A 26,046-nucleotide genomic window follows, 5' to 3' on the forward strand; every position below is an offset into this window, starting at 1 on the left:
GGTGGGTTTTTTTTCGTATCGCTCGAGACTGAATTTCATCGTTGGAACCTTTTTTTCTTTTTAATAAACGGTCTCCTGTAATTTTTAACATTTTGACACTTTTTTTGTGAAATGGTAGGGTACAATGTACCCCATTACCAATTCACATAGGGGGGCTGGGATCTGGAGTTCCCCTTTGTTAAAGGGAGCTTCCAGATTCCAATAAGCCCCCCCGCCCACAGACCACCACAACCATTGGGCAAGGGTTGTGGGGATGAGGCCCTTGTCTCCCTCTCATCCCCCCTCTTTTCCTGCAGCCTGCCAGGTTGCGTGCTCGGATAAGGGTCTGGTATTGATTTTTCAGTGGAACCCCACACCATTTTTTTTAAATGCCGCAGGGTTCCCCTTAATACCCATACCAGACCTGAAGGGCCTGATATGGAATTTGGGGGGAGCCCCACGCATTTTTTTTTGGTCCGGTGTTCCCCTAATACCCAAAGGGCCTGGTAATGGACTACGGGGGGAACCCATGCTGTTTTTTTTCAATGACTTTTATCTGTATTGCCAGGACCCCGACAATTTATTATAGCCACGAATAGTTTTAAATTACTTTTTTTTCTTTAGAAATGTCATCTTGTGCAGGGACTTTTATAAGCACAGGAAACATGCGCTACTTTACAGGCATACTATAGGTACGAAATGTAAAGGAATATTTTACTTTTATTTTTTCACTTTAAGCATTACTAAAATCATTGCTCCTGAAAAATCTGCCGTTTTTAAAACTTTTTTTACATTGATACATGTCCCCTGGGGCAGGACCCGGGTCCCCAAACACATTTTATGACAATAATTTGCATATTAGCCTTTAAAATTATCACTTTTGATTTTTCATGTTTGTGTCCCATAGACTTTAACAGTGTTCGCGTGTTCGGCTCATCCATAATGACAGCTTTAGTGTGCTTTTTTTTGCATTTCTAATGACACTTTGTGCTGTGCCCTCTCAACCTCTAGCTATTCTTTTTCCATTTCTCATCTGCATTACTTGCTTAGCATAGGCTGCTCAACCTTTCAAAACTGACTTGTGCATTACTTGTGGTTAAGGATTTAGAGGAACTGAAGACTCAGGACCTTGTTTTCTAAAGTCGCGTACACACGACCATTTTTCATGTCATGGAAAAAAACTATGTTTTTCTCGACGTGATTCTTGTCAATCCTGCCTTGCATGCTTATGATCATGAAAAAAAATGCTCGAGCAAAGCACTGTGACGTACAACATGTACAACGGCACTATAAAGGGGAAGTTCCATTCAAATGGTGCCACACTTTGGGCTGATTATGCACATTTCCCTTCTCATAACTTGCTTCTGAGCATGCACGTTTTTCCCCCGTCGTTTAAGTGTACACACGACCGTGTTTCGTGTTTCACGACGACAAAAATTACGAGAAAAAATAGAGCTGTTCCAAATATTTAATGCCCATTTTTCTTGTCGATAAAAATGCTCTGGAGCCTACACACGACCGTTTTTAACGTCCAATTTTAAAAATTGCATTTTTCTCGTCATGAAAAATGGTCGTGTGTATGCGGCATAAGAGTTGTCCCATTAGTCAGTTTGGGTCAAGTGGTAAAGAAGGTTCTGGAAGGTTAGAAGGTCGAGTTGTGATTGGTCATTAAAGTCATGTGACCATTAGAATCTTCCATAAGCTTGTTTTGTGCCTAAATAAATTGCCAGCTGACAGGGATCCTGGCCACTTGCTAGAGAAGAAGACTGCAAGGAGCTCCCCTCCCTACCCCCCCAACGCCCCCCATCATGGCTGGTTTATGTGGTGGATCCCTAGTTTGAATAGCTAAAGGGGATATGTAAGGAAATGTTAAACTGAAGGTTGCTATAGAATGAGATTCCCAGTGGCGGAATTACCAGGGTCGCAACAGTCACACTTGTGACTGGGCCCTGGAGTTCTGCCCATGTGGGGGGTCCAAAAGCCCGAAATGTGGCTTCAGGGTTGCTGGCTACAGTTATGAGCAGAGTGTGTATATTACACTCTCTGTCACCCCGCACTGTTAGCCCACTCCCCCCCTCCTCACACGGATGTTGGACTGGAGAGGAAAGAGATACAGAGAGTCATCCCACCCCCTCCTGTGTCCCTGTGTCTCCGCCCACATTCCAATCTTCAGCAGCTCCTCCGTACTTCGCAAAGAGAAACTACATCAACCTGCAGGTAGATAGTGGAGGAAAGGCCAGCTTGTACTATGGATGTTGCAACCCTTCACAGAGGATCCACAGCTCTCCAGGTCAGCGAATCACCTTGCTTCCTAACGAAACTTCTCAGTGATTGAAAAGAAAGCAGCACACAGGTGGGCCAGTCATTAAGGGGACTGAAGAGAGTGGGTTGTCACCTCCAGAGCCCCTCAACCAACACAGCAGCCCATTGGGGTTTTCCTAGTGTGGTAATCAAGGGCCCCATGATGGGAGAAAATTACACTAGGATTATTAGAAAGAGCCCCCGGGACCAGAGGTCAGGGGGCCCTTCATGGTTCCTTGCACCGGGCCCTGAAGGTTCTAGTTCCGCCTCTGTGTTCCCCAAGCCCTAACATGGTGTTTGGCTTCTTATGAGTGCTTCTTCTACCTGGGAGTCCTCAAAGTTGACACTGGTTTCCCAGGATGCACCTGTTTCCCTTTCCTGTAGAGAAGGCCAATAGGGAAGTATGAAGGCCCAATAGAAGTCATACACTGCTAAAATAGGCTGTTGATTGAATTGCAAACAGTGCTATTTAACCACTAGATGAAACACAACACAAAGTCAACAGGAATAACAATAATTTAGGAGGATCTTTATGCAGGAGGCATGACAGTAAAACTCAGTTTGAAATGGAAATGGTTTGAATTCTAGCAAAGACACATTTTTGCTTTGTTACCTCATCCTCTCGCCTAATATACCTACTGTGACGGATCTCAGATACCCCAGGTGGGCACATCCGCCAGACCTGTGTCTCCTGTCCTCCAAACGCACCCGCAGCCTGCAACCTTGCCATAACCAGCCCTTAACCCCTCAATCACGAGACAATCCACACAGGTGTTGAGGGTTAAACATCCAGAGCTTAAAGGGTCACTAAAGGATTTTTTTTTTTAGCTAAATAGCTTCCTTTACTGGTTTCATGTCCTTATTGTTCGTTTTTGCTTTGAAGTGGCTGTAATTCTGCTGTGATCTCCACACTTCCTGGTTGCCGGTTTCCTTATAACCATCATACTGGGAGATTTTCACGGTGGTCTAAGCTGTCATTACTGTGTGTCTAAAACTCCTCAGAACCAATCAGATTAATTTTAAAAACAAAACACTGCCCTGGATTTGTTTGTTTTTGTTCTGTGAGTCTTCCCGACTCACCTCGCACCCGGAACTTCATGTATGTCCTTTAAAACCGAAAGTGAAAGTAGAGGCACATTATATGATAGATTAAATTAAATTTTTAATCATTTTTAAAAGGAATCAGTTAACTTTTATGTCTCTATACCCAATAAACAGTCATTTCAGCAAAAAATGTTTTTTCCTTTAGTGACCCTTTAAACTGTTTATTAAATTCCAAGACATACAGTTTTACACAGTTAGGGACACTCCCCTTAGCCTTGTCTAAGAGGGGAGGGGGGGCAAGCAACAATCAATGGGAACTGAACATTTGTACATTGAAACAGTCTACAGATACCTAATGAGATTATGGTAAACAGGCAGCCTCAATACCCACCCCCTGCGGAGAGATGTCTCCAGCCCAGACCATTGTCTATGTGTCATGAATCAACACAATTAGGCACAGCAACAAGGGGGGGTGGGGGAGAAGGGCTGTAGCATTGCATTGCATTACATTACATTACTTTATCTCAATACCAACTTGTCCCGGGTCTCCAGTATCTTCTGGCCCATAGTCTGTCGTTAGGAGGCACGTGCACAGTCCCTTCCAAAACACACAGTGACAGTGGGTTCTGTCACACCTACCATACCTACTTTTCCCTTGCTACACTGCTGCTCCTTTTTAGGAGCCTAATGACATATCTGTTATGTAGGAGCATGTAACGCATAACATGAGACAGCTCTGTCATCAGTGTCCATGGGCCACATCTATGCTATAGTTTGAATTTGAATAGTATTCTGTACTACTATGTAAATAAAATAAATAAATAAATAAACAAAATAGATTGAAAGGGAAACAGCCGCAAAATCTAAATAGGTTCACAACACGTGCATAAATGAAAACATTTGTGATCTTGCACTATTCCTTCATCTATACATAGATGCCATATATACCAAAATCATAATAAATAATAATAGTGACGAGTGAAATATATATATATATTGTAAGGGGTTAGCTCGGTAGCGGGGTGTGTGACCCCTTGGATGGGTTCACTACACACTGAATTTATACAGACAGGCAGTCGAAGACGGTTTAAAACAAAGATTTTGGTTTATTCTTCCATCTTGCTGGAAACAAGTGCAAGCATCCAAGCAGCATAAACAAAATCAAACATAAAATAAACCCTGGCCACTTTGGGCGTCTATCTTCCACACAGGAACCTATCTATGGAGTCTAGCACAGCCTACTGCTGGGTAGACACTGCTGGTCATACAGCAGAATAACATTAGTCTTTTGATTTTTTTCACACATAAAAATCAATCCTCTCCTCACCTTCTCAGAAGACTTTCAGTGCACTGCTCTCCTTACTCACAAAGCCTCAGGATGCAGCAAATTTGTGGTAATCCTCTGGACTACTTATAGAGGCCTTAATTGCCTCATTCTAAACAGCTAAAGTCTTCCAACGCCCTTAGACCTTTTTCTGGCTACATTTGCAGCCGACTAATAACAATTGGTGTATTGTCTAATCAAGGCAGAAATTTATGTCCCGTCTCTGACAACACCCACAGATTTACCTGACTTCCTGTCACAATATATATATATATATATATATATACACACTTCTCAAAACAAGTAAACACTTTGAAAACATATCAGATCTCAACAGGCAAAAATCTCATGCTGGATATCTATACTGATATGGACTGGGTAATGTGTTAGGAATGAAAGGATGGCACATCATTTGATGTAAATGAAAAAATAATCCACCTACAGAGGGCTAAATTCAAAGACACACCGAATATCAAAGTGAAAAAAATTATGCAGTAAGCCTGTCCGTTTTACTGAAATTTCATTGCAACAACAAGAATGGTCCTCAGTAGTTTGTATGGCCCCAAAGTGCTTGTATGCATGCCTGACAACATCAGAGCATGCTCCTAATGAGATGACAGATGGTGTTTTCCGGGGTATATCCTGCCAGATCTAGACCAGAGCATCACTGAGCTCCTAAACAGACTGAGTTGCAACCTGGCGGAACCGGATGGACCGAAACATAATGTCCCAGAGGTGTTCTTTTGGATTTAGGTCAGGTGAGCGTGGGGGCCATTCAATGGCATACATTTTTTCATCCTCCAGGAACTGGCTGCATGCTCTCGCCACATGAGGCTGGGCATTGTCATGCACCAGAAGGAACCCAGGACCCACTGCACCAGCGTAGGGTCTGACAATGGGTCCAAGGATTTTATCCTGATACCTAATGGCAGTCAGGGTGCCATTGTGTAGCCTGTAGAGGTCTGTGCGTCCCTCCATGGATATGCCTCCCCAGACCATCACTGACCCACCACCAAACCGGTCATGCTGAACAATTTTACAGGCAGCATAAAGTTCTCAGCAGCTTCTCCAGACCCTTTCACGTCTGTCACATATGCTCAGGGTGAACCTGCTCTCATCTGTGAAAAGCATGGGGTACCAGTGGTGGACCTTCCAATTCTGGTGTTCAATGGAAAATGCCAATCGAGCTCCACAGTGTCCGGCAGTGAGCACAGAGCACACTAGAGGACGTTGGACCCTCAGGCCACCCCCATGAAGTCTGTTTCTGATTGTTTGGTCAGAGACATTCACACCAGTGGCCTGCTGGAGGTCATTTTGTAGGGCTCTGGCAGTGCTCATCCTGTCCTTCCTTGCACAAAGGAGCAGATACCAGTCCTGCTGATGGGTTAAGGACCTTCTACGGCTCTGTTCAGCTCTCCTAGAGTAACTGCCTGTCTCCTGGAATCTCCTCTATGCTCTTGAGACTGTGCTGGAGAGACACGGCAAACCTTCTGGCAATTACACGTATTGATGTGCCATCCTGGAGGAGTTGGACTGCCTGTGAAACCTTTATAGGGTCCAAGTATCGCCTTGAGCTACCAGTAGTGACACTGACCCTAGCCAAATGCAAAACTAGTGAAAAACAGTCAGAAAAGATGAGTAGGGAAAAAAATGTCAGACACCTCCACCTGAAAAAACACTCCTGTTTTGGAGGTTGTCTCATTGTTGCCCATCTAGTGCACCTGTTGTCAATTTCAATTAACAGATATATATGTGTGTGTGTGTACGCTGCCACCAGCATCTCACTGCATAACCAAAAAACATGAGCCTTAGGATCAAATCCTATAGGGGTAAACTGATCCTTCCTCCCCGAGTCCCCTCTGCAACTTCTCAGTCAAAGATTACATTTTACATGTGGGGGTGAAGAAGAAAAACAAGCCTCCAATAGTGTATTAATGTACCACAAACCACGTGGAAGTCATGTGACATGATGTGATGTAATGTGTAGGCCATAGCCAGAGCACACAGTGGACCGGAACTCATGTGAGAGGCGGAAAACGCTGATAAAACGCTGATTTTTATCAATCTGAGTGCTTTTTACTGAATTCTGATGTAAGTAGATGCAGTTTTTTAATAAATGGTTTGTGATACGTTAAAACACTTTTGGAGGCTTGTTTTGTCTACTTCATCCCCACATATGAAACGTGATCTTTGACTGAGAAGTTGTGGAGGGAAGTTCGGGAGGAAGGATTAGTTTACCCGTATTGGATTTGATCCCAAGGCTCATGTTTTGTGATTATGAGGTGGGAGTTCTGTGAGCACTGAGGTGTTGGTGGCAGCGTATATAGACTCTCTGGGAAAGATCTATCCAAGGATTAATCACCGATTGTACTGGAAAACCTATCTTTCTACTACTATTGCACTGTTTTATATATATATATATATATATATATATATATATATATATATATATTATTTTTTTCACACATCATTACTATTATTTATTATGATTATTGGTATATATGGCATCTATGTATAGATGAAGAAACAGCACAAGATCACATACATTATCCACATCTAAGCTATAAGCTAATAGAGAAGGAGATAGATGGATAGATTGGGGTAAGGAGTTCTATAGGCTTGGAGAGGCTCTGGAAAAGTCCTGGAGACAAGCATGGGAGCAGGTGATGAGAGAGCTAGAGAGTAGGAGGTCTTGAGAAGAACGAAGAGAACAATTAGGTTGGTATTTAGAGACTAGGTCATTGATGTAGCTGGGGGCAGAGTTGTGGATGGCTTTGTATGGAAATTGTTAGTAGTTTGAATTTAATTTGTTGGGTGAGCGGAAGCCAGTGGAGGGATCGACAGAGGGGAGTAGCAGAGACAGAGCGGTTGGTAAGGTGGATGAGTCTGGCAGCAGCATTCATGATGGACTGAAAGGGGGTTAGAGTATGCAGAGGTAAGCCAATGAGGAGGGAGTTGCAATAATCGAGGCGAGAGATGACCAGGGAGTGAATTAAGAGTTTTGTGGTGTCATTGGTTAGAAAGGGGTGTATTTTGGAGATGTTGCGAAGGTTGAAATGGCAAGATTTGGACAGTGATTGAACGTAAGGCTTAAAGGACAGTTCAGAGTCTAGAACTACTCCTAGGACCTTGACATGTGGGGATGGGCTGATAGTTGTGCCATCAATTTTGACAGAGAGATCAGGGGAAGAGGCACGTGGGGGAGGGAAAATTATAAGTTCCGTTTTGGATAGATTGAGTTCGAGGAAGTAGTGCGACATCCAAAGTGAAATATCTGATAGTAAAATAGTGATACGTGAGGAGAATGAAGGAGTGAGTTGAGGGGTAGAGAAATTGATTTGAGTGTCATCAGCGTAAAGGTGGTATTGGAAGCCGTGGGAGGCTATCAGCTGACCCAGGGAGGAGGTGTAGATTGAAAATAGGAGAGGTCCACAAACAGAACCTTGGGGGACCCCAACAGAGAATGGAAGAGGAGAGGAGGAAGTAGAGTTGTAAGTAGCGCTAAAGGTGCGGTTGGATAAGTAGGTAGAGAACCAGTGAATACAGTCATGGAGACCAAAGGTGTGGAGTTTTTTGAGGAGGAGGGGGTGGTCAACCGTATCGAAGGCAGCAGAGAGGTCCAGGAGTAGGAGTACAGAATAGTGTCCCTTAGTTTTGGCCGTTAGTATATCGTTTGTTAGTTTTAGGAGAGCAGTTTCTGTGGAATGTTGAGGATGAAATCCAGACTGAAGGGGATCACACATCCTCGGGATAGACGTTTGTCCCACACATGTCCCCCTTCTAGATGCTGGGTTCCCTCCAAAAAACGAGCTGACATATACCAATACTCCTGATGAAGTGGACTGCGATTCACGAAACGCGTAGAGTCTTAGGATGCCAAGATATGATTACGACTCATGCTCACCTTATTTTTAAAGTATATACTATCCTGTACTAGAACATTTTTATTTATCTCATCAAAAAATGTATATGTCGGCTCTTCATTTTTAATCCATGTCTTTATTATAATGGAAACTGTTATTATGGAATGTTTGAATATGAACATTTAATAAATTGATTACTTTTTGTACTTTGTAATCCTTACGTACTTTGTATGTAATCCTACAGTGACTTGCCTCATTCAATTCCCATGACCATTGCCATTTTTTCTTGTATGTAGGTATGGAGGCATGCCACAGGGGATGCTTCAGGTCACAATTCCTTTGTTCCCTACACATAAATTGAATGCTGTTTTTTATATAAACTGGTCTAAAACTGTTATTTCTAAAATACATTTTATGTTTCCAGATCAGGTTCAGACAGCAGACGCCAGAATGGAAGAGATCGGATAACTGGAACTAATGATAAAGGAACACCAACGATGGAATCCAGTAAAGAGACACGATACTGTGCAGTATGTAGCGACTATGCATCTGGGTATCATTATGGAGTCTGGTCATGTGAGGGCTGTAAGGCTTTCTTCAAAAGAAGTATACAAGGTAACATATACATCAATTAAATGTTTAATATATTAATATATGGATATCTAAAACATTCAAAGCATTTGTCATGTATGTCATTTTATTTTCTTATTAGGGAAACACGTATAGCAATAACCTTGGCGCACAGTATTAAACATTTCAGCATTCTCATCTTTCAGCATTCTCAAATTATAACAAAAGCATACCAGTAACTCTACACCTACCTTGTCAGTTTTAGGACTTGTTATCTACTTTTATTGCCCTTGTCCTATAATTACTAGAAAACCTTCAAGTACTTCAACTGAAGCCTTTCACCTTCTCCGATCAGTGGCCCTCACTTCAAGACACCAAAACACAGAAACAAAATCCACTCCTAACTAACAAACCAAGCTGTTCACTGTGATTCATGGCTGTTAAGTTTGGGCTGTAACCTAAAGGCCCATACACACGATCTGACTTTTTGACAACAAACTTCAAAATGAGCAGGTTTCCAAAAAATACGACGGTGTATACGCTCCATCGGATAAACTTTTTCGGTTTTCATCGGACAAATGTTCGCTCTGCAAACGGACAAACTTTTCGGCAACAAAAGTCCTACGGTGCAAAATCCTATCGTGTGTACAGAAGTCCATCGGACTTTAGTCCAAAGTACAAACACGCATGCTCAGAACCAATGTTAAAATCAACCAACAATATCAGAAGTTGACCAAAGGGTGGTGGTAAAGAGCAGAAAAGAGCTGAAAAAACATGTGATTTTGGGAAAGTTTATTGAAAAAGTCCTTCCGTGTGTATGCATACCAAGTTCACGGCCAACGCCCTTCAAACAAAAATCCACGGAAAAGTTTGTTTGAAGTCCGACCGTGTGTATGAGGCTTTACTCTCCTAACTGCTCCTTCCCATCTCAGCCAAAGGCTGGGCTTCCAGTTCCAGCACTGCTGCACCCAAAGCTGAGACAGCAAGGTTTTCAAATCAGCCTTCCTGGCTAATTCAGACTGCCCTGCCAGACCTCTTGACCATGTCTTGATCATTTATTTATCTTCACTGCAGTCAAAGCAATACAGTCTGGTCAAGTGACCAAGACTGTGATTGGATGTAAAAGATAAGCAGCTCACTGATAAAATCACCTACCTCTGTGCGCTCTCCTCCAACCAGTGAGCTTAATTTACTAGATTTTCAGCACTGTACAATGCCGAACACCTATACTGGCTTACAGTGCTTCCTCTTCCACCCACAGCAAAACAAGAAACACAATTTTTTTTGACTAAAGACATTTCCTGAAAAATGCTCATTGTCATGCTTCACTGCTTTTAGTTACTGATCCAAAAATCATTTGAAACGGGTCAGTAACTCAGAAAGTACTGAAAGTTGTAGCTCAGCTCAATAGTCAAACAACCACCAGCAATGGTTGTGTCTGTATATTAAAGTGTACGTGAAAGCTAATTTCTTTTTTTTTTATAGTTCTGACTAGAGTAGAAAATAGTAAAAAATGTATCTAAACCCAAAAGTAAAAATGTAATATGTTACAGCTTACTACTCTTTTAAGGAGTTGAAAAGGCAGAAGTTGTTTTTATCTTAATTCATTCTATGCATTAAGATAAAAAAAATTGTGTATAGCAGCCCCCCCCCCCCAGCACCCCCTAATTACCTACCTGAGCCCCTTCTCTCTCCAGCGATGTCCACGATCCCCTCAGCCATCCAGGACACTCCTCCTGATTGGCTGAGACAAAGCAGCACCGTCATTGGCTCCTGTGGCTGTCAATCAAAGTCAGTCAGCCAATGGGGAGAGAGGGGCGGGGCCAGGTTGGGGCTACGTGTCTAAATGGATACACTTAGTTTGAATCGGTGTGGGTGCCCCATGTAGCAAGCTGCTGGCTGAAGAGCACTCAAAGGATCCGGGGCTGCTCTGTGCAAAACCAACTGCACAGAGAGTGACATTTATTTGCACCTTGAATGCGGTGAGGAGATGTCGTATTTCACACAGAAAAAAGCTTGATAAAAGCCCTCAAAAGCTACTTTGATGCATTGGTCGCATATAGCGCAGTCCATTAAAATGAATGGGATGCCCTATATGTGTAGCCTGACAATGCGCAAAAAATATATATAAATGTGCAAATGCGCAACACCTGCCATCACATGCCATAGTTGCACTGGGGCCTAAAAGTGGTGGTTGGCTAGTTATAATTTCCTTTGGCTATTTTTCTTTTGAACCTACAAGTAAGTCTGTTTTTTTAACAGACCAAACTTTCCAGCAAAAAGTGGAAGTTAGAGAGTTGAGACAAACCATTTAACATAACTGAAGAATGTCATAATAGTCAGCTTTATTCATTCATGTAAAACCTTTATCCCGAGAAGAAAAACGCATTGTAGCTGTGACTGCTTAAAATGTATTATCTGGGGTTTCAATATGTTAGTCAAGTCCATCTAAATGTTATAAGGGCATCTACCGTAAGACTACCCTCTCCCCTAAATTGACAATGCTGCTGTCCAAGGGTGTCTCTGTTGCTCCTCCATACAGTTGGACCACCTAAGACAAGAAGTGTGTTACTGGCCAGATCACCAGCTGATAATAAGAAAAAAAGGCTAAAGAGAAAATAAATGCAGCCACCAAATTTAAGGATTGGTAAACTGCTTTTGTTTGGATTTTTGTTTTTGGGTTTATATACACTTCAGGATACCTGTTTTGTTTTCCTGTTTGTGTCTTGACAGGGAGAATTTACTTCACTTCTTGTCCCAAAGACACTTCAGAAAGAAATCATTCCAAAGTGAGGGGAAATCTCCTCTTTGTTGTCACCAGAACAGGTTTACTCACTAAAAGATTTTTCCCTCTCCTCCTGTTCCTGTGACAAATCAAAAATGTTACATTTCACATCAATTTCTGCATCGGACAGTCTTTTCTTTACATATAATTTAATTAACCACATGTTTAATTTTTCTCCAATGATAACATAAACCTATAAACCTATTTTAACAGCCTTGCTTTAAAGCAGACCTTCAGTAATTGTTTCCGCTTTCCATCTATTAAATCTTATGCCCTTGTTTTTTTAAATTTGGATAGTAAAACATTTTTTTTCTGCCAGTAAATACCTTCTACAGGTAAATAAAGGGGTGTGGGGGTGTGGGGTTCTTCCCCCTTATAGGTGGAAGAACAGACAGCGCCACCACCCCCACACCCCTTTATTTACCTTTCTCATAGTATCCCCCACGGGGGGTATCTTTTTAGGGGGGCTGCAGTCTAGATGATTTTGCCCTAAGCGCGGGTATCGCTATATCCATTTACCTAGTAAATACCTTATACAGCCCACTTCCTGTTTATTGTCTGGTAAACAGCCTAGGCTTATGACATCACGCACAGCTCTCTTTCTCTCACTCTCGTGAGAGTTTGACAGGAAGGGATGGGATGAGTCATAAGAGCTGAGGGTGTGCATCTGTGTGTCTGTGTAAATCCAAGAAGTGAACAGGAAGCAGCTTCAGCTGCCCACAGTTAAAATGGTTGCAGGCAGACTTAGTAGAGGGAGATTTCTGCAGCATATTTTCGAAGTACAGAATCACAGTATAGATAAATTAATATGCAAAGTGGTATTAGGGAAGCCTCAGAATGGCAAATATGTTTTTATTAAAAATTATGTAAGCAAACTGCAGTTCCTCTTTAAAGTTTACATTTTTGGTAATTTGCCTACTAATGAAGGGAAACAGAAAGTAGAAATGTGTCTAAATATCTTTAAAGCACAAAACATTTAACTTGGAACTTTATACTGGGATTTTATTTCTAAATCAGCTGTATTCTGGAGTTACTAATGAAAGACTTATTTGAAAAAAAAAGTCTCTATTCATCAGAATGACATGGAAGAACGTTTCAGCTCCCACCTCTCCGTTTCAGCATTGAAATCATAAAACTTTTATAGTGGTGGTAATCAAATACAAATAATCTTTGATTCTCCTGCTTATTGAAATGCAGATTTATATGTTCTGCAGAAAAATGCACAATTCAGGATGCCAAGCAACCATTTGTCATGAATTATACAATTTTCTGCTATTAATAAACATTTTTTGTATGTGCAGCTGAATAAAAAATAAGTTGTTCATTTGCAAATTAATTTTCTCATCATTACTTTTATAGTAAGTAACATTTGATAATTTAAGAGTCCCAGCAGTCTATAGTGGGTCAGTAGAGTAAGCAACTGCTTTGAAAAAAGCAAACCTAAAAGGATACTTAAAGTGGAGGTTCACCCAAAAACTTAGGGGCAGATTCACATACATTTAGATAGGCGCAGCGTATCAGAGATACGCTACGCCGCTGTAACTTACTTTTTCATTCTTTGAATCCACAAAGAATTTGCGCCGTAAGTTACGGCAGCGTAGTGTATCTCTCGGCGCATAATTCAAATCGGCGGGTAGGGGGCGTGATTCATTTAAATGAAGCGCGTCCCCGCACCAAATGAACTGCGCATGCTCCGTTTCTAAATTTCCCGCCGTGCATTGCGCAAAATGACGTTGCAACAACGTCATTTTTTTAACTTAGACGTGAATTACGTCCATCCCTATTCACGGACGACTTACGCAAAAAAAAAAAAAAATTAGACACGGGAACGACAGCCATACTTAACATGGCAAGTCTATCTATACGCCGCAAAATACCAGCTTTAACTATACGCCGGAAAAAGCCGACTAGAGACGACGTAAGAGAATGCGACGGCCGCGCGTACGTTCATGGATCGTCGGAAAAAGCAAATTTGCATACCCGACGCGGAAAACAACGCAAACTCCACCCAGCGGACGCCAAAATATTGCATCTACGATCCGAAGGCGTACAAAGCCGTACGCCTGTCAGATTGAACCCAGATGCCATCGTATCTTGGTTTGAGGATTCAAACTAAAGATACGACGCGGGTAATTTGAAAGTACGCCGGTGTATCAGTAGATACGCCGGCGTACTCTCTCTCTGAATCTGGCCTTAATTTTTAACATTAGATTGAGGCTCATTTTGTCAAGGGGAATCGGGTGTTTTTTTTAAAATCGAAGCAGTACTTACCGTTTTAGAGATAGAGCTCTAAAACGGTAAGTACTGCTTCGATTTAAAAAAAAAATTTTTTAAATTAACACCCGATTCCCCTTGACAAAATGAGCCTCAATTTAATGTTGATCTAATTTTTTTTTTTTATATGTTTATTTGTTTTTTTCTTTTCTTTACATAAAACAGCATATGGAAAGGCACAGGCCAAATACTCTGCCAAAAACAAACATGAATACAATCCTCTTGACAAAAAAAAAATACATACATATTCGCTCTGGACCCTCCCATAAACTCCCTCACTAAATCTTCCCACTCTAACCCTTTTCTTAGTCATCACTCTCTCTCACAGAGAGACAAGTGATGCATCTGCCCTTTCCCAGCTCCCCCCCCCTCAAAAGACGAGAGAAAAAAAAAAAAAAGAAGAGAAAAAAAAGAAAAAAATATAAAAGAGGGGGAGAGAGGAGGGGAACCCCATCCTCTCCCTCCCTTAAACCACAATTCACAACAGGAAAGTCGGTTTATCCTTCATATTATATTTTACATTATAATTCCCTGCGCGTATCCGATTCTTCATTTATCAGGTTCAGTCATTAATCTTTTCCCCTCATCTGAATTTTTAAACAAATTCCAGCTCCTCCACGTTTCTTTGTATAGTTTATTTTTACCCTTAGCTGAGAGAACTAGGTCTTCCATAGCTTCTATATCTCTAACTCTATTTATCCACTCTAAAACTGTTGGTGAGGTAGTATCCCTCCACCGTAAGGGTATACCATGCAGGATCTAATTTAATATTTACTTAAAGTAAATATTAATACTATCTACGGGACAGTTAAAGGTGTGTATGCCATTAAAATATAAGGAGGACTATTTGGAAATTATATAATCAAGCTTATCAATATTGAGCATTTTATCCAACAAAGGACTACGTTTTAAGAGATCTTTTCTGGACCTATTTTGTAAGCACTGTTTAGGCACTATACATATTTACACTAAAAACTGTAATGCCGCGTACACACGATCATTTTTCGGCATGAAAAAAACGTTGTCTTTCAAAAACGTAATTTAAAATGATCGTGTATGGGCTTCACATCATTTTTCAGGTTAAAAAAAACGACAAAAAAAAATTCGAACATGCTGCATTTTTTATCGTAGTTTTAAACGATGTTGTTTTTTCGGGTTGTAAAAAATAATCGCGTGTGGGCTAAAACGACGTAAAAACCTGCACATGCTCAGAAGTTATGAGACGGGAGCGCTCGTTCTGGTAAAACTACCGTTCATAATGGAGTAAGCACATTCATCACGCTGTAACAGACAAAAAAGCGCGAATCGTCTTTTACTAACACGGAATCAGCTAAAGCAGCCCAAAGGCGAATAGAACTTCCCCTTTATAGTGCCGTCGTACGTGTTGTACATCACCGCGCTTTGCTAGATCATTTTTAAAAAACGATGGTGTGTAGGCAACATCGTTTTAATGATGAAGTTGGAAAAAATTTGTTTTTTCGACATGCTGAGAAACAAAGTTTTTTTTTATGCTGAAAAATGATTGTGTGTACGCGGCATTACACTAGCATCATAACATTTTTTCCTTTCCACTGTAAATCTGCTCTCTTATAATCATGGATTTTTCATCCTTCTAACTGTTCAATGTTAGTTTAGGAGCTTTAATTCAATTGACTTCTTCTTCAGATTTGTAGAAGAGCTTTAGCCCTGTATCATCTTATTTCTGGTATTTTTTCTGGAAGTGGAAGTGTGATTTAATGGGAAAATTGATCTTATGTATATTATCATTGCATTTGAACTTTTAAGTAGCATTTTTATATGCCCACAATATAATAAAATAAACCTGCTGACTTGTTTTGAAATATAAGCTCCCTCCGGTTCTGGATTGAGGCTCATAAATGTGCCTTCTTCAATGTTCTACTACTATAGCTTCTACATCTAAGTCTGTTATATACAGTAGTTTATCCTTCTCTGTTTTTAAAGTCTTGGTCATTTGAGCTGTTTCATCGAAGTTTAATTTACTGGCTATAATGAACTGATTTACCGTATTTATCGGCGTATAACACGCACCCTAACTTTAAGAGGGAAGTTTCAGGAAAAATACCTTCCACGGCCCCCTGCGTATAACACGCAGGCACAGTTTACCCTCTATTTTCAGGGTAAAAAAGTGAATGTTATACGCCAATAAATACAGTAACCATTTAAGGACCTTGCCTGTTTTTCAGATTTGGTGTTTACAAGATTAAAACAGTTTTTTTTTGCTAGAAAATTACTTAAAACCCCCAAACATTATATAAATATATTTTTTCTAACACCCTAGAGAATAAAATGGCGGTCATTACAATACTTTTTTTCACACCGTATTTGCGCAGCGGTCTTACAAGCGCACTTTTTTTAGGGAAAAAAATCACTTTTTTTAATTAAAAAATAAGACAACAGTAAATTTGGCCCAATTTTTTTTTCATATTGCGAAAGATAATGTTACGCCAAGTAAAATGATACCCAACATGTCACGCTTCAAAATTATGCCCGCTCGTGGAATAGCGTCAAACGTTTACCCTTAAAAATCTCCATAGCGAGAGCAATAATTCTAGCCCTAGACCTCCTCTGTAACTCAAGGGCTAGAATTATTGCTCTCGCTCTAACGATCGCGGTGATACCTCACTTGTGTGGTTTGAACACTGTTTTCATATGCGGGCACTACTCACGTATGCGTTCGCTTCTGCGCGTGAGCTCATCGGGACGGGGCGCTTTAATAAAAAGATTTTTGTTTTCTTATTTATTTTTATTTATTTTATAAATTTTTACACATAAAAAAAAATGGGTCACTTTTAATCCTATTACAAGGAATGTAAACATCCCTTGTAATATAAAAAAGCATGACAGGTCCTCTTAAATATGAGATCTGGGGTCAAAAAGACTTCAGATCTCATATTTAGACTAAAATGTAAAAAAAAAAATTGTCATTTGAAAAAATGACAACAAGAAAATATTGCTTTAAGAAGCATGGGCGGAAGTGACGTTTTGATGCCGCTTCCGCCCTCTTATGCTATTGAGACGGGTGGGGGCCATCTTGCCCTCACTCGTATCCCAGCCGAGCAGGGGACAGGGCCCAATCACGAATCCGCCGCAGAGACCACCATTACCAGTTAAAGGACCGCTCACTGAAAAGATGGATATCTCGGTTGTGGCAGTGGCTGCTGCCGTTGCCGAGATATCCATCTTTAAAGTACCGACGTATATGTACATGAGTCCTTAAAGGTGAGGAATAGATGATTGTAAAAGGCTCTTTGCGGCTGTCTTTTTATATGAGTGTATGTTTATTAAAGCAGAACTTCACCAAAGCTCCGCCCTTTCTTCTTCTCCTGCAGTTTTCTGGGACACATTACAGGTCCCAGAAGACTACCGGACCATTCACAAGGCTCGGCTTGGCTCGCACATGCACATTAGGAAACCAGGTGTGAAGCCATAAGACTTCACTGCTTGTTTCCCTTACTTGAGATACCAGCACCTGCAACCAAAGCCGATTGACATCACTGGATCCCTGGACAGGTAAATGGCCTTATATTAAAAGTCAGCAGCTACAGCAATTGTAGGGGGGAGCCTGAAGCTCCTCTTTAAAAAAATGTCATAGTTGACATAGAGAACCAGATCTGAAAATGAGATCCTGTTTCTACCAAAATTTGCATTGAAACGCTGATTTTTAACTTAGTTATAAACTCGTTCAGTAGTGATTCTTTACTTGTCCATATGACAAGGATGTCATCAATATACCTGCATCACATACTGTAGCATAGATATATTGACCAGTTTATGTCAGAAATAATTGTGCTTTTCCACCCCTGAGATACATATTGCCATCCCAAAGCACCTTTCCAGTGTATGCCCACATCACTTGTGCAGTATGTCTGTGATGTCATCACCTCTGCAGATGTGCGATGCAGGTGTTTGGTAGAAGATATAAGAAGAAAGGGGCCACTGAGCCCTTTTTTTCTCCTTGGCACACCACTGGAACCACCTTTATTTTTCTGTCCACATTCCCGCAGTCTGGATGTAAGTCTGCATTTTCTGGTTTATATTGGATCAATTTTTCCTTGCTGTGCTTTATGGATTTTTTTTTCAACTTTATTCCTTGGGGTAAAGGGTACCAAGATGTTTATGTAAAGTATGTTTTTTTTAAGGGCTGTGGGTTTAATGTTTATGCAACGCCAGGATAAACCTTCAGATGAGGTGTGTATGGTATATTGTCATGATGTATTTGGATTGATCGTAACATGTATGGCAAACATCTAAAAAAAAATCCTATGTAATAATAAGATGCAGGTTCAAACAACTTGGGTGTATAGAGTGTTTCACATTCTTTGCTGAATATCTCATCAGTAGATTTATTATACAGGACTATGCGTATGCTTGGATCTGCTTTTTTTCTCTTTATTAGCAGTACTTTTTATTAACACTGAGTATTTTTGGTGACATATATGAAATAAAGCAACAACACATTTCATCATTAAATTTGATGAATAATATATTAATCCTTCACACCTGAATATTCACTGATATATATACAGGGTGGGCCATTTATATGGATACACCTTAATAAAATGGGAATGGTTGGTGACATTAACTTCCTGTTTGTGGCACATTAGTATATGTGAGGGGGGAAACTTTTCAAGATGGGTGGTTATCATGGAGGCCATTTTGAAGTAGGCCATTTTGAATCCAACTTTTGTTTTTTCAATAGGACAGTCACTGATGTTTCTTCATTAGACCCCTTTCACACTGGATACGCCTATAGCGGAGCGTTAAAATCGCGGTAAAATAGCGGTGTTTTACCGCGATTTTAACGCTCCGCTATAGATGTATCCAGTGTGAAAGGGGTCTAATGAAGAAACATCAGTGGCTGTCCTAGCTTCATTCAGCAAGAGCCCATAGCGTAGCACTCGCCGCATGTCACTGGAGAGCACATTGAACACATTTTATAAGTGGTCATAAACTTGTAAAAAACTCATGAAAGACTAAAGTTACGTTAAAACCAAGCACACCATTGTTTTTCTTGTGAAATTCTCAATAAGTTTGATGTGTCACATGACCCTCTTCCTATTGAAAAAACAAAAGTTGGATTCCAAATGACCGCCATGGTCACCACCCATCTTGAAAAGTTTCCCCCCTCACATATACTAATGTGCCACAAACAGGAAGTTAATATCACCAACTATTCCCATTTTATTAAGGTGTATCCATATAAATGGCCTTATGGTAGCCATTCCCAATCCTTCACTAGTTTGGGCACAGAGTCTATAACTGGAAGGGGGGGGGGGTGATAATTAACAGCATATATCGGCTCCCAGTTATTAGTGAAATATGATCCCAAATAGCAAAATCTATGTGTGAATTCTCTACCAGGAGAGCTATACCCATTGTTCCTACCTACCCATAATTATTATCTTTTAAATTATATCCGACAAAAGACACAAGTCTATGGTCTTAGCTAGATATGAACTTGGTTCAGAGATGTGCAAAAAACAATTATCTGCAAAAGTTCATTGTTTTCATTCCTACCAGTATACCAGGATATTATTTTCTAAACAAAGAAGCAAGTGGTTCCACTTCAAGATTCAAAACCTCATCTCCACTGGCAGTCCCCTCAGATCCCTATCTTAGGTAAATATAATTCCTCATCATCCCTGTCATAGAGGGGATGAGTGGGATAAGTTCCCAAATGTCACCTCTCTTTCCCCTTTCTTTTTCTCCTTTCCACCATCTCAGGTTGCAAAAGATATGGAGAACACATAACCTATAAATATAAAAACGGGGGGGGGAACTAATGCGCAAAACCAACCTCAACAAGGGCACAACAAAGCTAAAATAGGAAAATCAACCTAATAATGCAGCTGCCACGACTAATAGTGTTCACACACTTAAAGCAATTAATGACAAGGGGGGGTGTAATGGCGCTTGCAACAGGATCTAATTAAAACTAAATATCAATAACTATTTCCATAATGTGAATAAGTTGTCAGGAAAATGTGCTCCACTGGTTCCTGTGTAAAATGTGTTCCACTCTGAATAAAATCATATACCCACCCAACATTAACTGAATAATGTGGAGAGTAGTAAGAGTGGATAAATGATGATAAAAAAGACAAATGTGCCAGTGACCCGCACAATATTAATAGCGAGTGATCTGGAATCGTTCAGATAAAATTAACAAGCAGTAGCTATCTTCATAAACATATAACATATATAGTGCAAATATGCAAATAAGCTCAAACCAATCCAAAGTGCATAGTGCAATAAATGAATAATATCCATAAAAGTGAAAAAAACATCAAAAAGTGGAAGAAATATAAATAATAAAATTCCAATCCATGCATAAAAGTGAAAAAAAATTCAATCCATAAATGACTGCAGTGAAAAATGTCCCATATAATTCACCAAGCAAAGAATGAATGAATATAAAGTGCATCCATGCTTCACTTCTATTAAGATTCTATGATGAGTGCTTCAGTGCAAAGTAAAAAACGTGCTTCCAAAATGACAGACTCCAAACCTTTCCACAGTGCAGTAGTGAAGATGGAAATAGTTAATACAAGCCCCTTACCTTGAAGCGGCTTGTATGTAAGCCTTATAACATGTAAATGAAGGATGTCCCACAGCCAGCCTGCCGTTCTTACACTGCATAAACAGAGACCTGATCCCAGCAATGGCACTCAAAAAGAAAACAAGGAGGCTTCCATAGCGTAAGACCATTCACAATTTAATGAGTAAAAACAGTTAAAACACTTACATTTACATGTTATAAGGCTTACATACAAGCTGCTTCAAGGTAAGGGGCTTGTATTAACTATTTCCATCTTCACTACTGCACTGTGGAAAGGTTTGGAGTCTGTCATTTTGGAAGCACGTTTTTTACTTTGCACTGAAGCACTCATCATGGAATCTTAATAGAAGTGAAGCACAGATGCACTTTATATTCATTCATTCTTTGCTTGATATTGCGTTCTTGACTATTGGATTGGATTGTTTTTCATCTTCACGTTATTATTGCACTGGACACATTTCTTTATATATATATATATATATATATATATATATATATATATATATATATATATATATATATATATATATATATATATATATATATATATATATATATATTTTTTTTTTATATTGACATTTCTTGATATTTTTTTTTTTTTTTAATTCCTTGGTGAATTATATGGGACATTTTTCACTGCAGTCATTTATGGATTGAATTTTTTTTTCACTTTTATGCATGGATTGGAATTTTATTATTTAGATTTCTTCCACTTTTTGATGTTTTTTTCACTTTTATGGATATTATTCATTTATTGCACTATGCACTTTGGATTGGTTTGAGCTCATTTGCATATTTGCACTATATATGTTATATGTTTATGAATATACTGCTTGTTAATTTTATCTGAACGATTTCAGATCACTCGCTATTAATATTGTGCGGGTCACTGGCACATTTGTCTTTTTTATCATCATTTATCCACTCTTACTACTCTCCACATTTCTCAGTTAATGTTGGGTGGGTATATGATTTTATTCAGAGTGGAACACATTTTACACAGGAACCAGTGGAGTACATTTTCTTGACAACTTATTCACATTATGGAAATTGTTATTTATATTTAGTTTTAATTAGATCCTGTTGCAAGCGCCATTACACCCCCCCTTGTCAATAACCTATAAATACTAAATCATTTAAGTGATTATACCCTAATATGGTCTGTATCCCTGTACCTCCATGCTATACATTACATTTACATTTGTATCTATAAGTTTTTTTTACAATACTCTCTACAGTGTACGACAATAATGGTCATCGTTTCCTTCTAGAAAATGTTGGTTAGACTGGACACCACCTCGCTGTTTAGCATTCTGTAAACCTCCACACTATATCCATGTGGTCCCAGGGGCAGATCCAGAGTCTAGTCTCGGAAAGGGCACTGCCAGAAAATATGATTTTTTGCAGGCAATTTATTGGGGAAATGGCTGGTGTTAACGCTTAAATCATCACGGCACCATGGTTGTTATGGTGTCAGGATAATTGTAGTGCATTATTTCTATTATTATATTGTTATAGAAAATGAAATAGTTCAACTCACCATAATGCAGAATCAGTGGGAGCCCCGAGTGTGTCACTTGCCACCGTCGCCTACCACCAGATGCAGATTGTCACTTGCCACGTCGCCTGCCACAAGTTGTAGATTGTCACTTTCCTGCTAAGGTGGGGATTGTCACTTCCTGTGTCCCTGAATCAGACAGCAGAGGGATGATGTAATCTCTCTGCTCCCCATGGCTGCCTGCACAGCAGTGTTGCCAACCGTTCATATTTTTACGGACAGTTCGTAAAAACAGGGGACTTTTCCCCCCGTTCCTAAATGTCCGTGGTTGCGGGAATGTGCCAGTAAAAATAGCCGAGATCGGTTCGGCTTGGAACTGCGCATGGACATTGGAGGCAGGGGGTGATTGGAGGCAGGGGGTGATGGTGGCTGCGGTGGCACCGCAGAGGGGGATTGAGGCAGGGGGCAATGGAGGCAGGGGGAGATTGGAGGAATGGGGAGATTGGAGGCAGGGGGTGTTAGTGGCAGGGGGTGATTGGAGGCAGGGGGTGTTGGTGGCACCGCAGAGGGGGATGGTGGCACCGCAGAGGGTGGGGGATGGAGACAGGGGTTGTTGGTGGCACTGCACAAGGGGATGGAGGCAGGGGGACGATGGAGGAAGGGGGTGATTGGAGGCAGGGGGCCTGGGGGTGATTGGAGGCAGGGGGAGATTGGAGGCAGAGGGAGATTGGAGGCAGGGGGAGATTGTGGTACCGCAGAGGGGGGTGAAGGCAGGGGGTGTTGGTGGCAGAGGGGGGTGGAGGCAGGGAGTGATGTGACTAAATAATTTGCCTTTATTTTATCGAAAATAACAAAAATATGTTTTTTTTACCTTAATATCTACCCTAAATCACATTGCTATTTGCCTAGTGTGCTTGTTTGTAGCCTAAATACTGAAATTTGCACCTAAAAAATTAATTTAGTAACTTTTGTGAAATGCCAGTAAAAGCATGGCTGCGCCAGTAAATTTCAATCTGGTAGGTTGGCAACACTGCTGCACAATGAGTAAGGGCGGAACGGCAGGGATGCAGGACGGGTGCCAGGCGGTGAGAGATGATGTCATCTCTCTGCTCCGATGCCCGCTGATTAGCCATTCTACCCACCGAGCCTCCTCTCTCTCCCCCGCCCACTCAGCTGCGTCCACTCTCTCACCCGCCCACCGAGCAGCCCAGTTGCCCAGCTCACCCACCACTCGGTCCGCACACTCACTTGCCCGCCGAGCCACCTGCCGGCTTACCCACCACTCACCCACAACTAATTTCTCAGGGGGGGAATTGCCCTGTTACTCCCCCTTGGATCCGCCCCTGTGTGGTCCCGAAGTATTGAAATCTGAAATATTGTTCATACATATTTCACTTCATCTTGTCTTATGTTACCATTTAACTAATTGACTATTGTCTATTTTTTTAAATTTACATTATTCTTCATTTTGATCTCTAAATACACTTTCTACTGTATATTATATGAGGTTACTACCAGTCCATGTTTATTTTTTAACCTAGAGATAATATTATACATTTTTTATTCCAGGTTAAAAATATGTTTTCCTAGTTCATAATACCTAGACCATCTTGCTAAATGCATTATAGTTCTCTTAATTCCATTATTATATATTGTTACAATTGTTCTATAGTACTCAAATATTCCTCATACCCTTTTTTAAATGATACATTGAATTTTTTTTTTTTACAGCAAAAGCAATGTGTTGTATAGACATTTTGTGGTAAATCTAGATATTAAAACAATCCTCTACTCAGCTCCATATAATACAATGTTTTATATGTTAGAGGTAGAAAAAGAAGCACCACTGAAGCTGGCCATAGGTTACTCATTTTTTTGATAAGCCAGCAGGCTGATTGAAAAAAAAATCCTCCCCACTTGGACATTGTATTCTGACAATGGAAACTCTCCACTGTCAGAATACACTGATTTTCTCGGCCAGAAACAGCAAGAAAACCGCTGGCAGAGCTTTCTTGCTGAGTAAACAGTGTGTGTATACTTACCTGTCTCCATGGAAACCCGGGCATGCTCGAAATGACTTTGATGCATGCGCGGTAGCTTCCAAGGCATAGATAGGGTGAAGCAAGATGGTGGCGATGGCATAGAATGTGACGAGCGCATGCTCGTCGTAGTCGATGACGTCACCGTGTTCGTGCCATTTAAAAAGAACATCTTGCCAGGAATCTCGTCAGGAAAAACAACGTTTCTTTCCTGACGAGAATCCCAGCCGTGTCTACAGGGTTTCAAGCCCATTGTCTGCAGCCACTGATCGAGAAAAATTTTCCAACATTCCTGTTTGAAGTCAGTCGTTAGATTTATTTCTGTGGAGCATTAAAAGCCATACATAGATCAAAATCCGGCCAGTCCCTGCTGAAACTTTTCATCCATCTATGGCCATCTTTACTCCATCTAGCAGTCCTTTTTGGACAGTTTTTGTCTTTTTTCTTCTATAAAATAAAAAATAAAAATCTAGTGGTTAATAAATACAAACCAAAAAAAGCTCTATCTGTCTCCAAAAACAATATTAGTTAATTTGGGTACAATGTGGCGTGACCACGTAATTGTCAGCCAAATGAACACAGTGCTAAAAACAGAAAAATGTCCTGGTAGTGAAGGGGGTGAAACATATTGGTACTGAGTATTGGTACTGAGGTGGTACAGAACACTAGCTGTTATTGTTTACATGTCTTTACAGTAGCCTCCTTCTTATTATGGTAACTGACCTTTTACCTCTTACTACCTTTCTGGTCTTTAATGATCTTTCTTAACTACTTTGTGGTAGCCACTACCCTTCTATAATGCTTTAAGTACATAGTCCAGTGATATAAAAGACATGACACGGATAGATATAGAAATGCAATTTATTCTGTGAAGCCAATTTGCAAAAAAGGCTGCACATTTTATTACTGATACACTGTTGGTTACTGTTGGTTAATTTAGACAAGTGCAGAACGAAAAAATGCATTTTGTTTCATTTTGATTCACTATTTACATACATTTGTTTTAATCCATTTAATTCGTTTTTGATACAGTATTTGTTTCATTTATTCATATTCAATCGATTAATCGATTCTAATTTTCTGAATTCAAATAGATTCTAATCGCTTTCAAATTTATTTGGAATAGTTTTTGAATTTGAATAGTTTTCAAATTTGAAAAGTTTTCAAATAGTTTTAGATTTTTTTCCAATTTCCAAAGAGAATAAAATAGAATATAAAATAAAGGAATATAATAGATTTTTTTTATAGAATCGAAAAGAATATAACAGAAAATAATAGAGTAAAACTGAACAAAACAGAATATAAAATAAGATAGAAAAGCGACAAATAAAATAGAATAAAAAACAAAATAGAAAAAAAATAGAAAGAATATAACCATCTTCTGAAATTCGAATAGAAAAGAATAGAATAGAAAAGAATAGAATAAAAAAAAATAGTTATACTTTGGGAAATATAACCATTTCCCCAAATCCCAATAATCACTTTGAATTTGAATATAATAGAAAATAATTGATTAGAATAGAATTTAAAATAAAAAAATTGTATTGAAAAAAGAATAGGGGACAGGGGAGGGAGGGGGGCGGGGGGAGGGTTTGGTCTATAATTAAATTTGATACGTAAACTAATAGTAATAAAAAAAATGAATGAAGTAAAAGATAAATATATAAAATAGTATACGGAAAACCACAAATGCGAAACCGAAGAAGAGACGGTATTTATGTATGAATGAAATCATGAGCAAGTCTCTCGCTGTGGTTGAGTCTGACGCATTTTAAAAAAAAAGAATAGA

The 26,046-nt window shown here is 39.9% G+C and overlaps 1 protein-coding gene across 2 annotated transcripts in view; it reads left to right on the forward strand.

Moving 5' to 3' along the window:
• Positions 1 to 26,046, forward strand: part of ESR1 (estrogen receptor 1) — a 403,168-nt gene that overhangs the window by 221,368 nt on the left and 155,754 nt on the right. For both annotated transcript variants that reach the window (XM_040350882.1, XM_040350881.1), the window contains one exon: positions 8,936 to 9,126. In XM_040350882.1, coding sequence (XP_040206816.1) covers positions 8,936 to 9,126 — 191 coding nt within the window. The remainder of the gene's footprint in view (positions 1 to 8,935; positions 9,127 to 26,046) is intronic.

This window comes from Rana temporaria, chromosome 4 (assembly GCF_905171775.1).
Source record: "Rana temporaria chromosome 4, aRanTem1.1, whole genome shotgun sequence".
Taxonomy (NCBI): domain Eukaryota; kingdom Metazoa; phylum Chordata; class Amphibia; order Anura; family Ranidae; genus Rana; species Rana temporaria.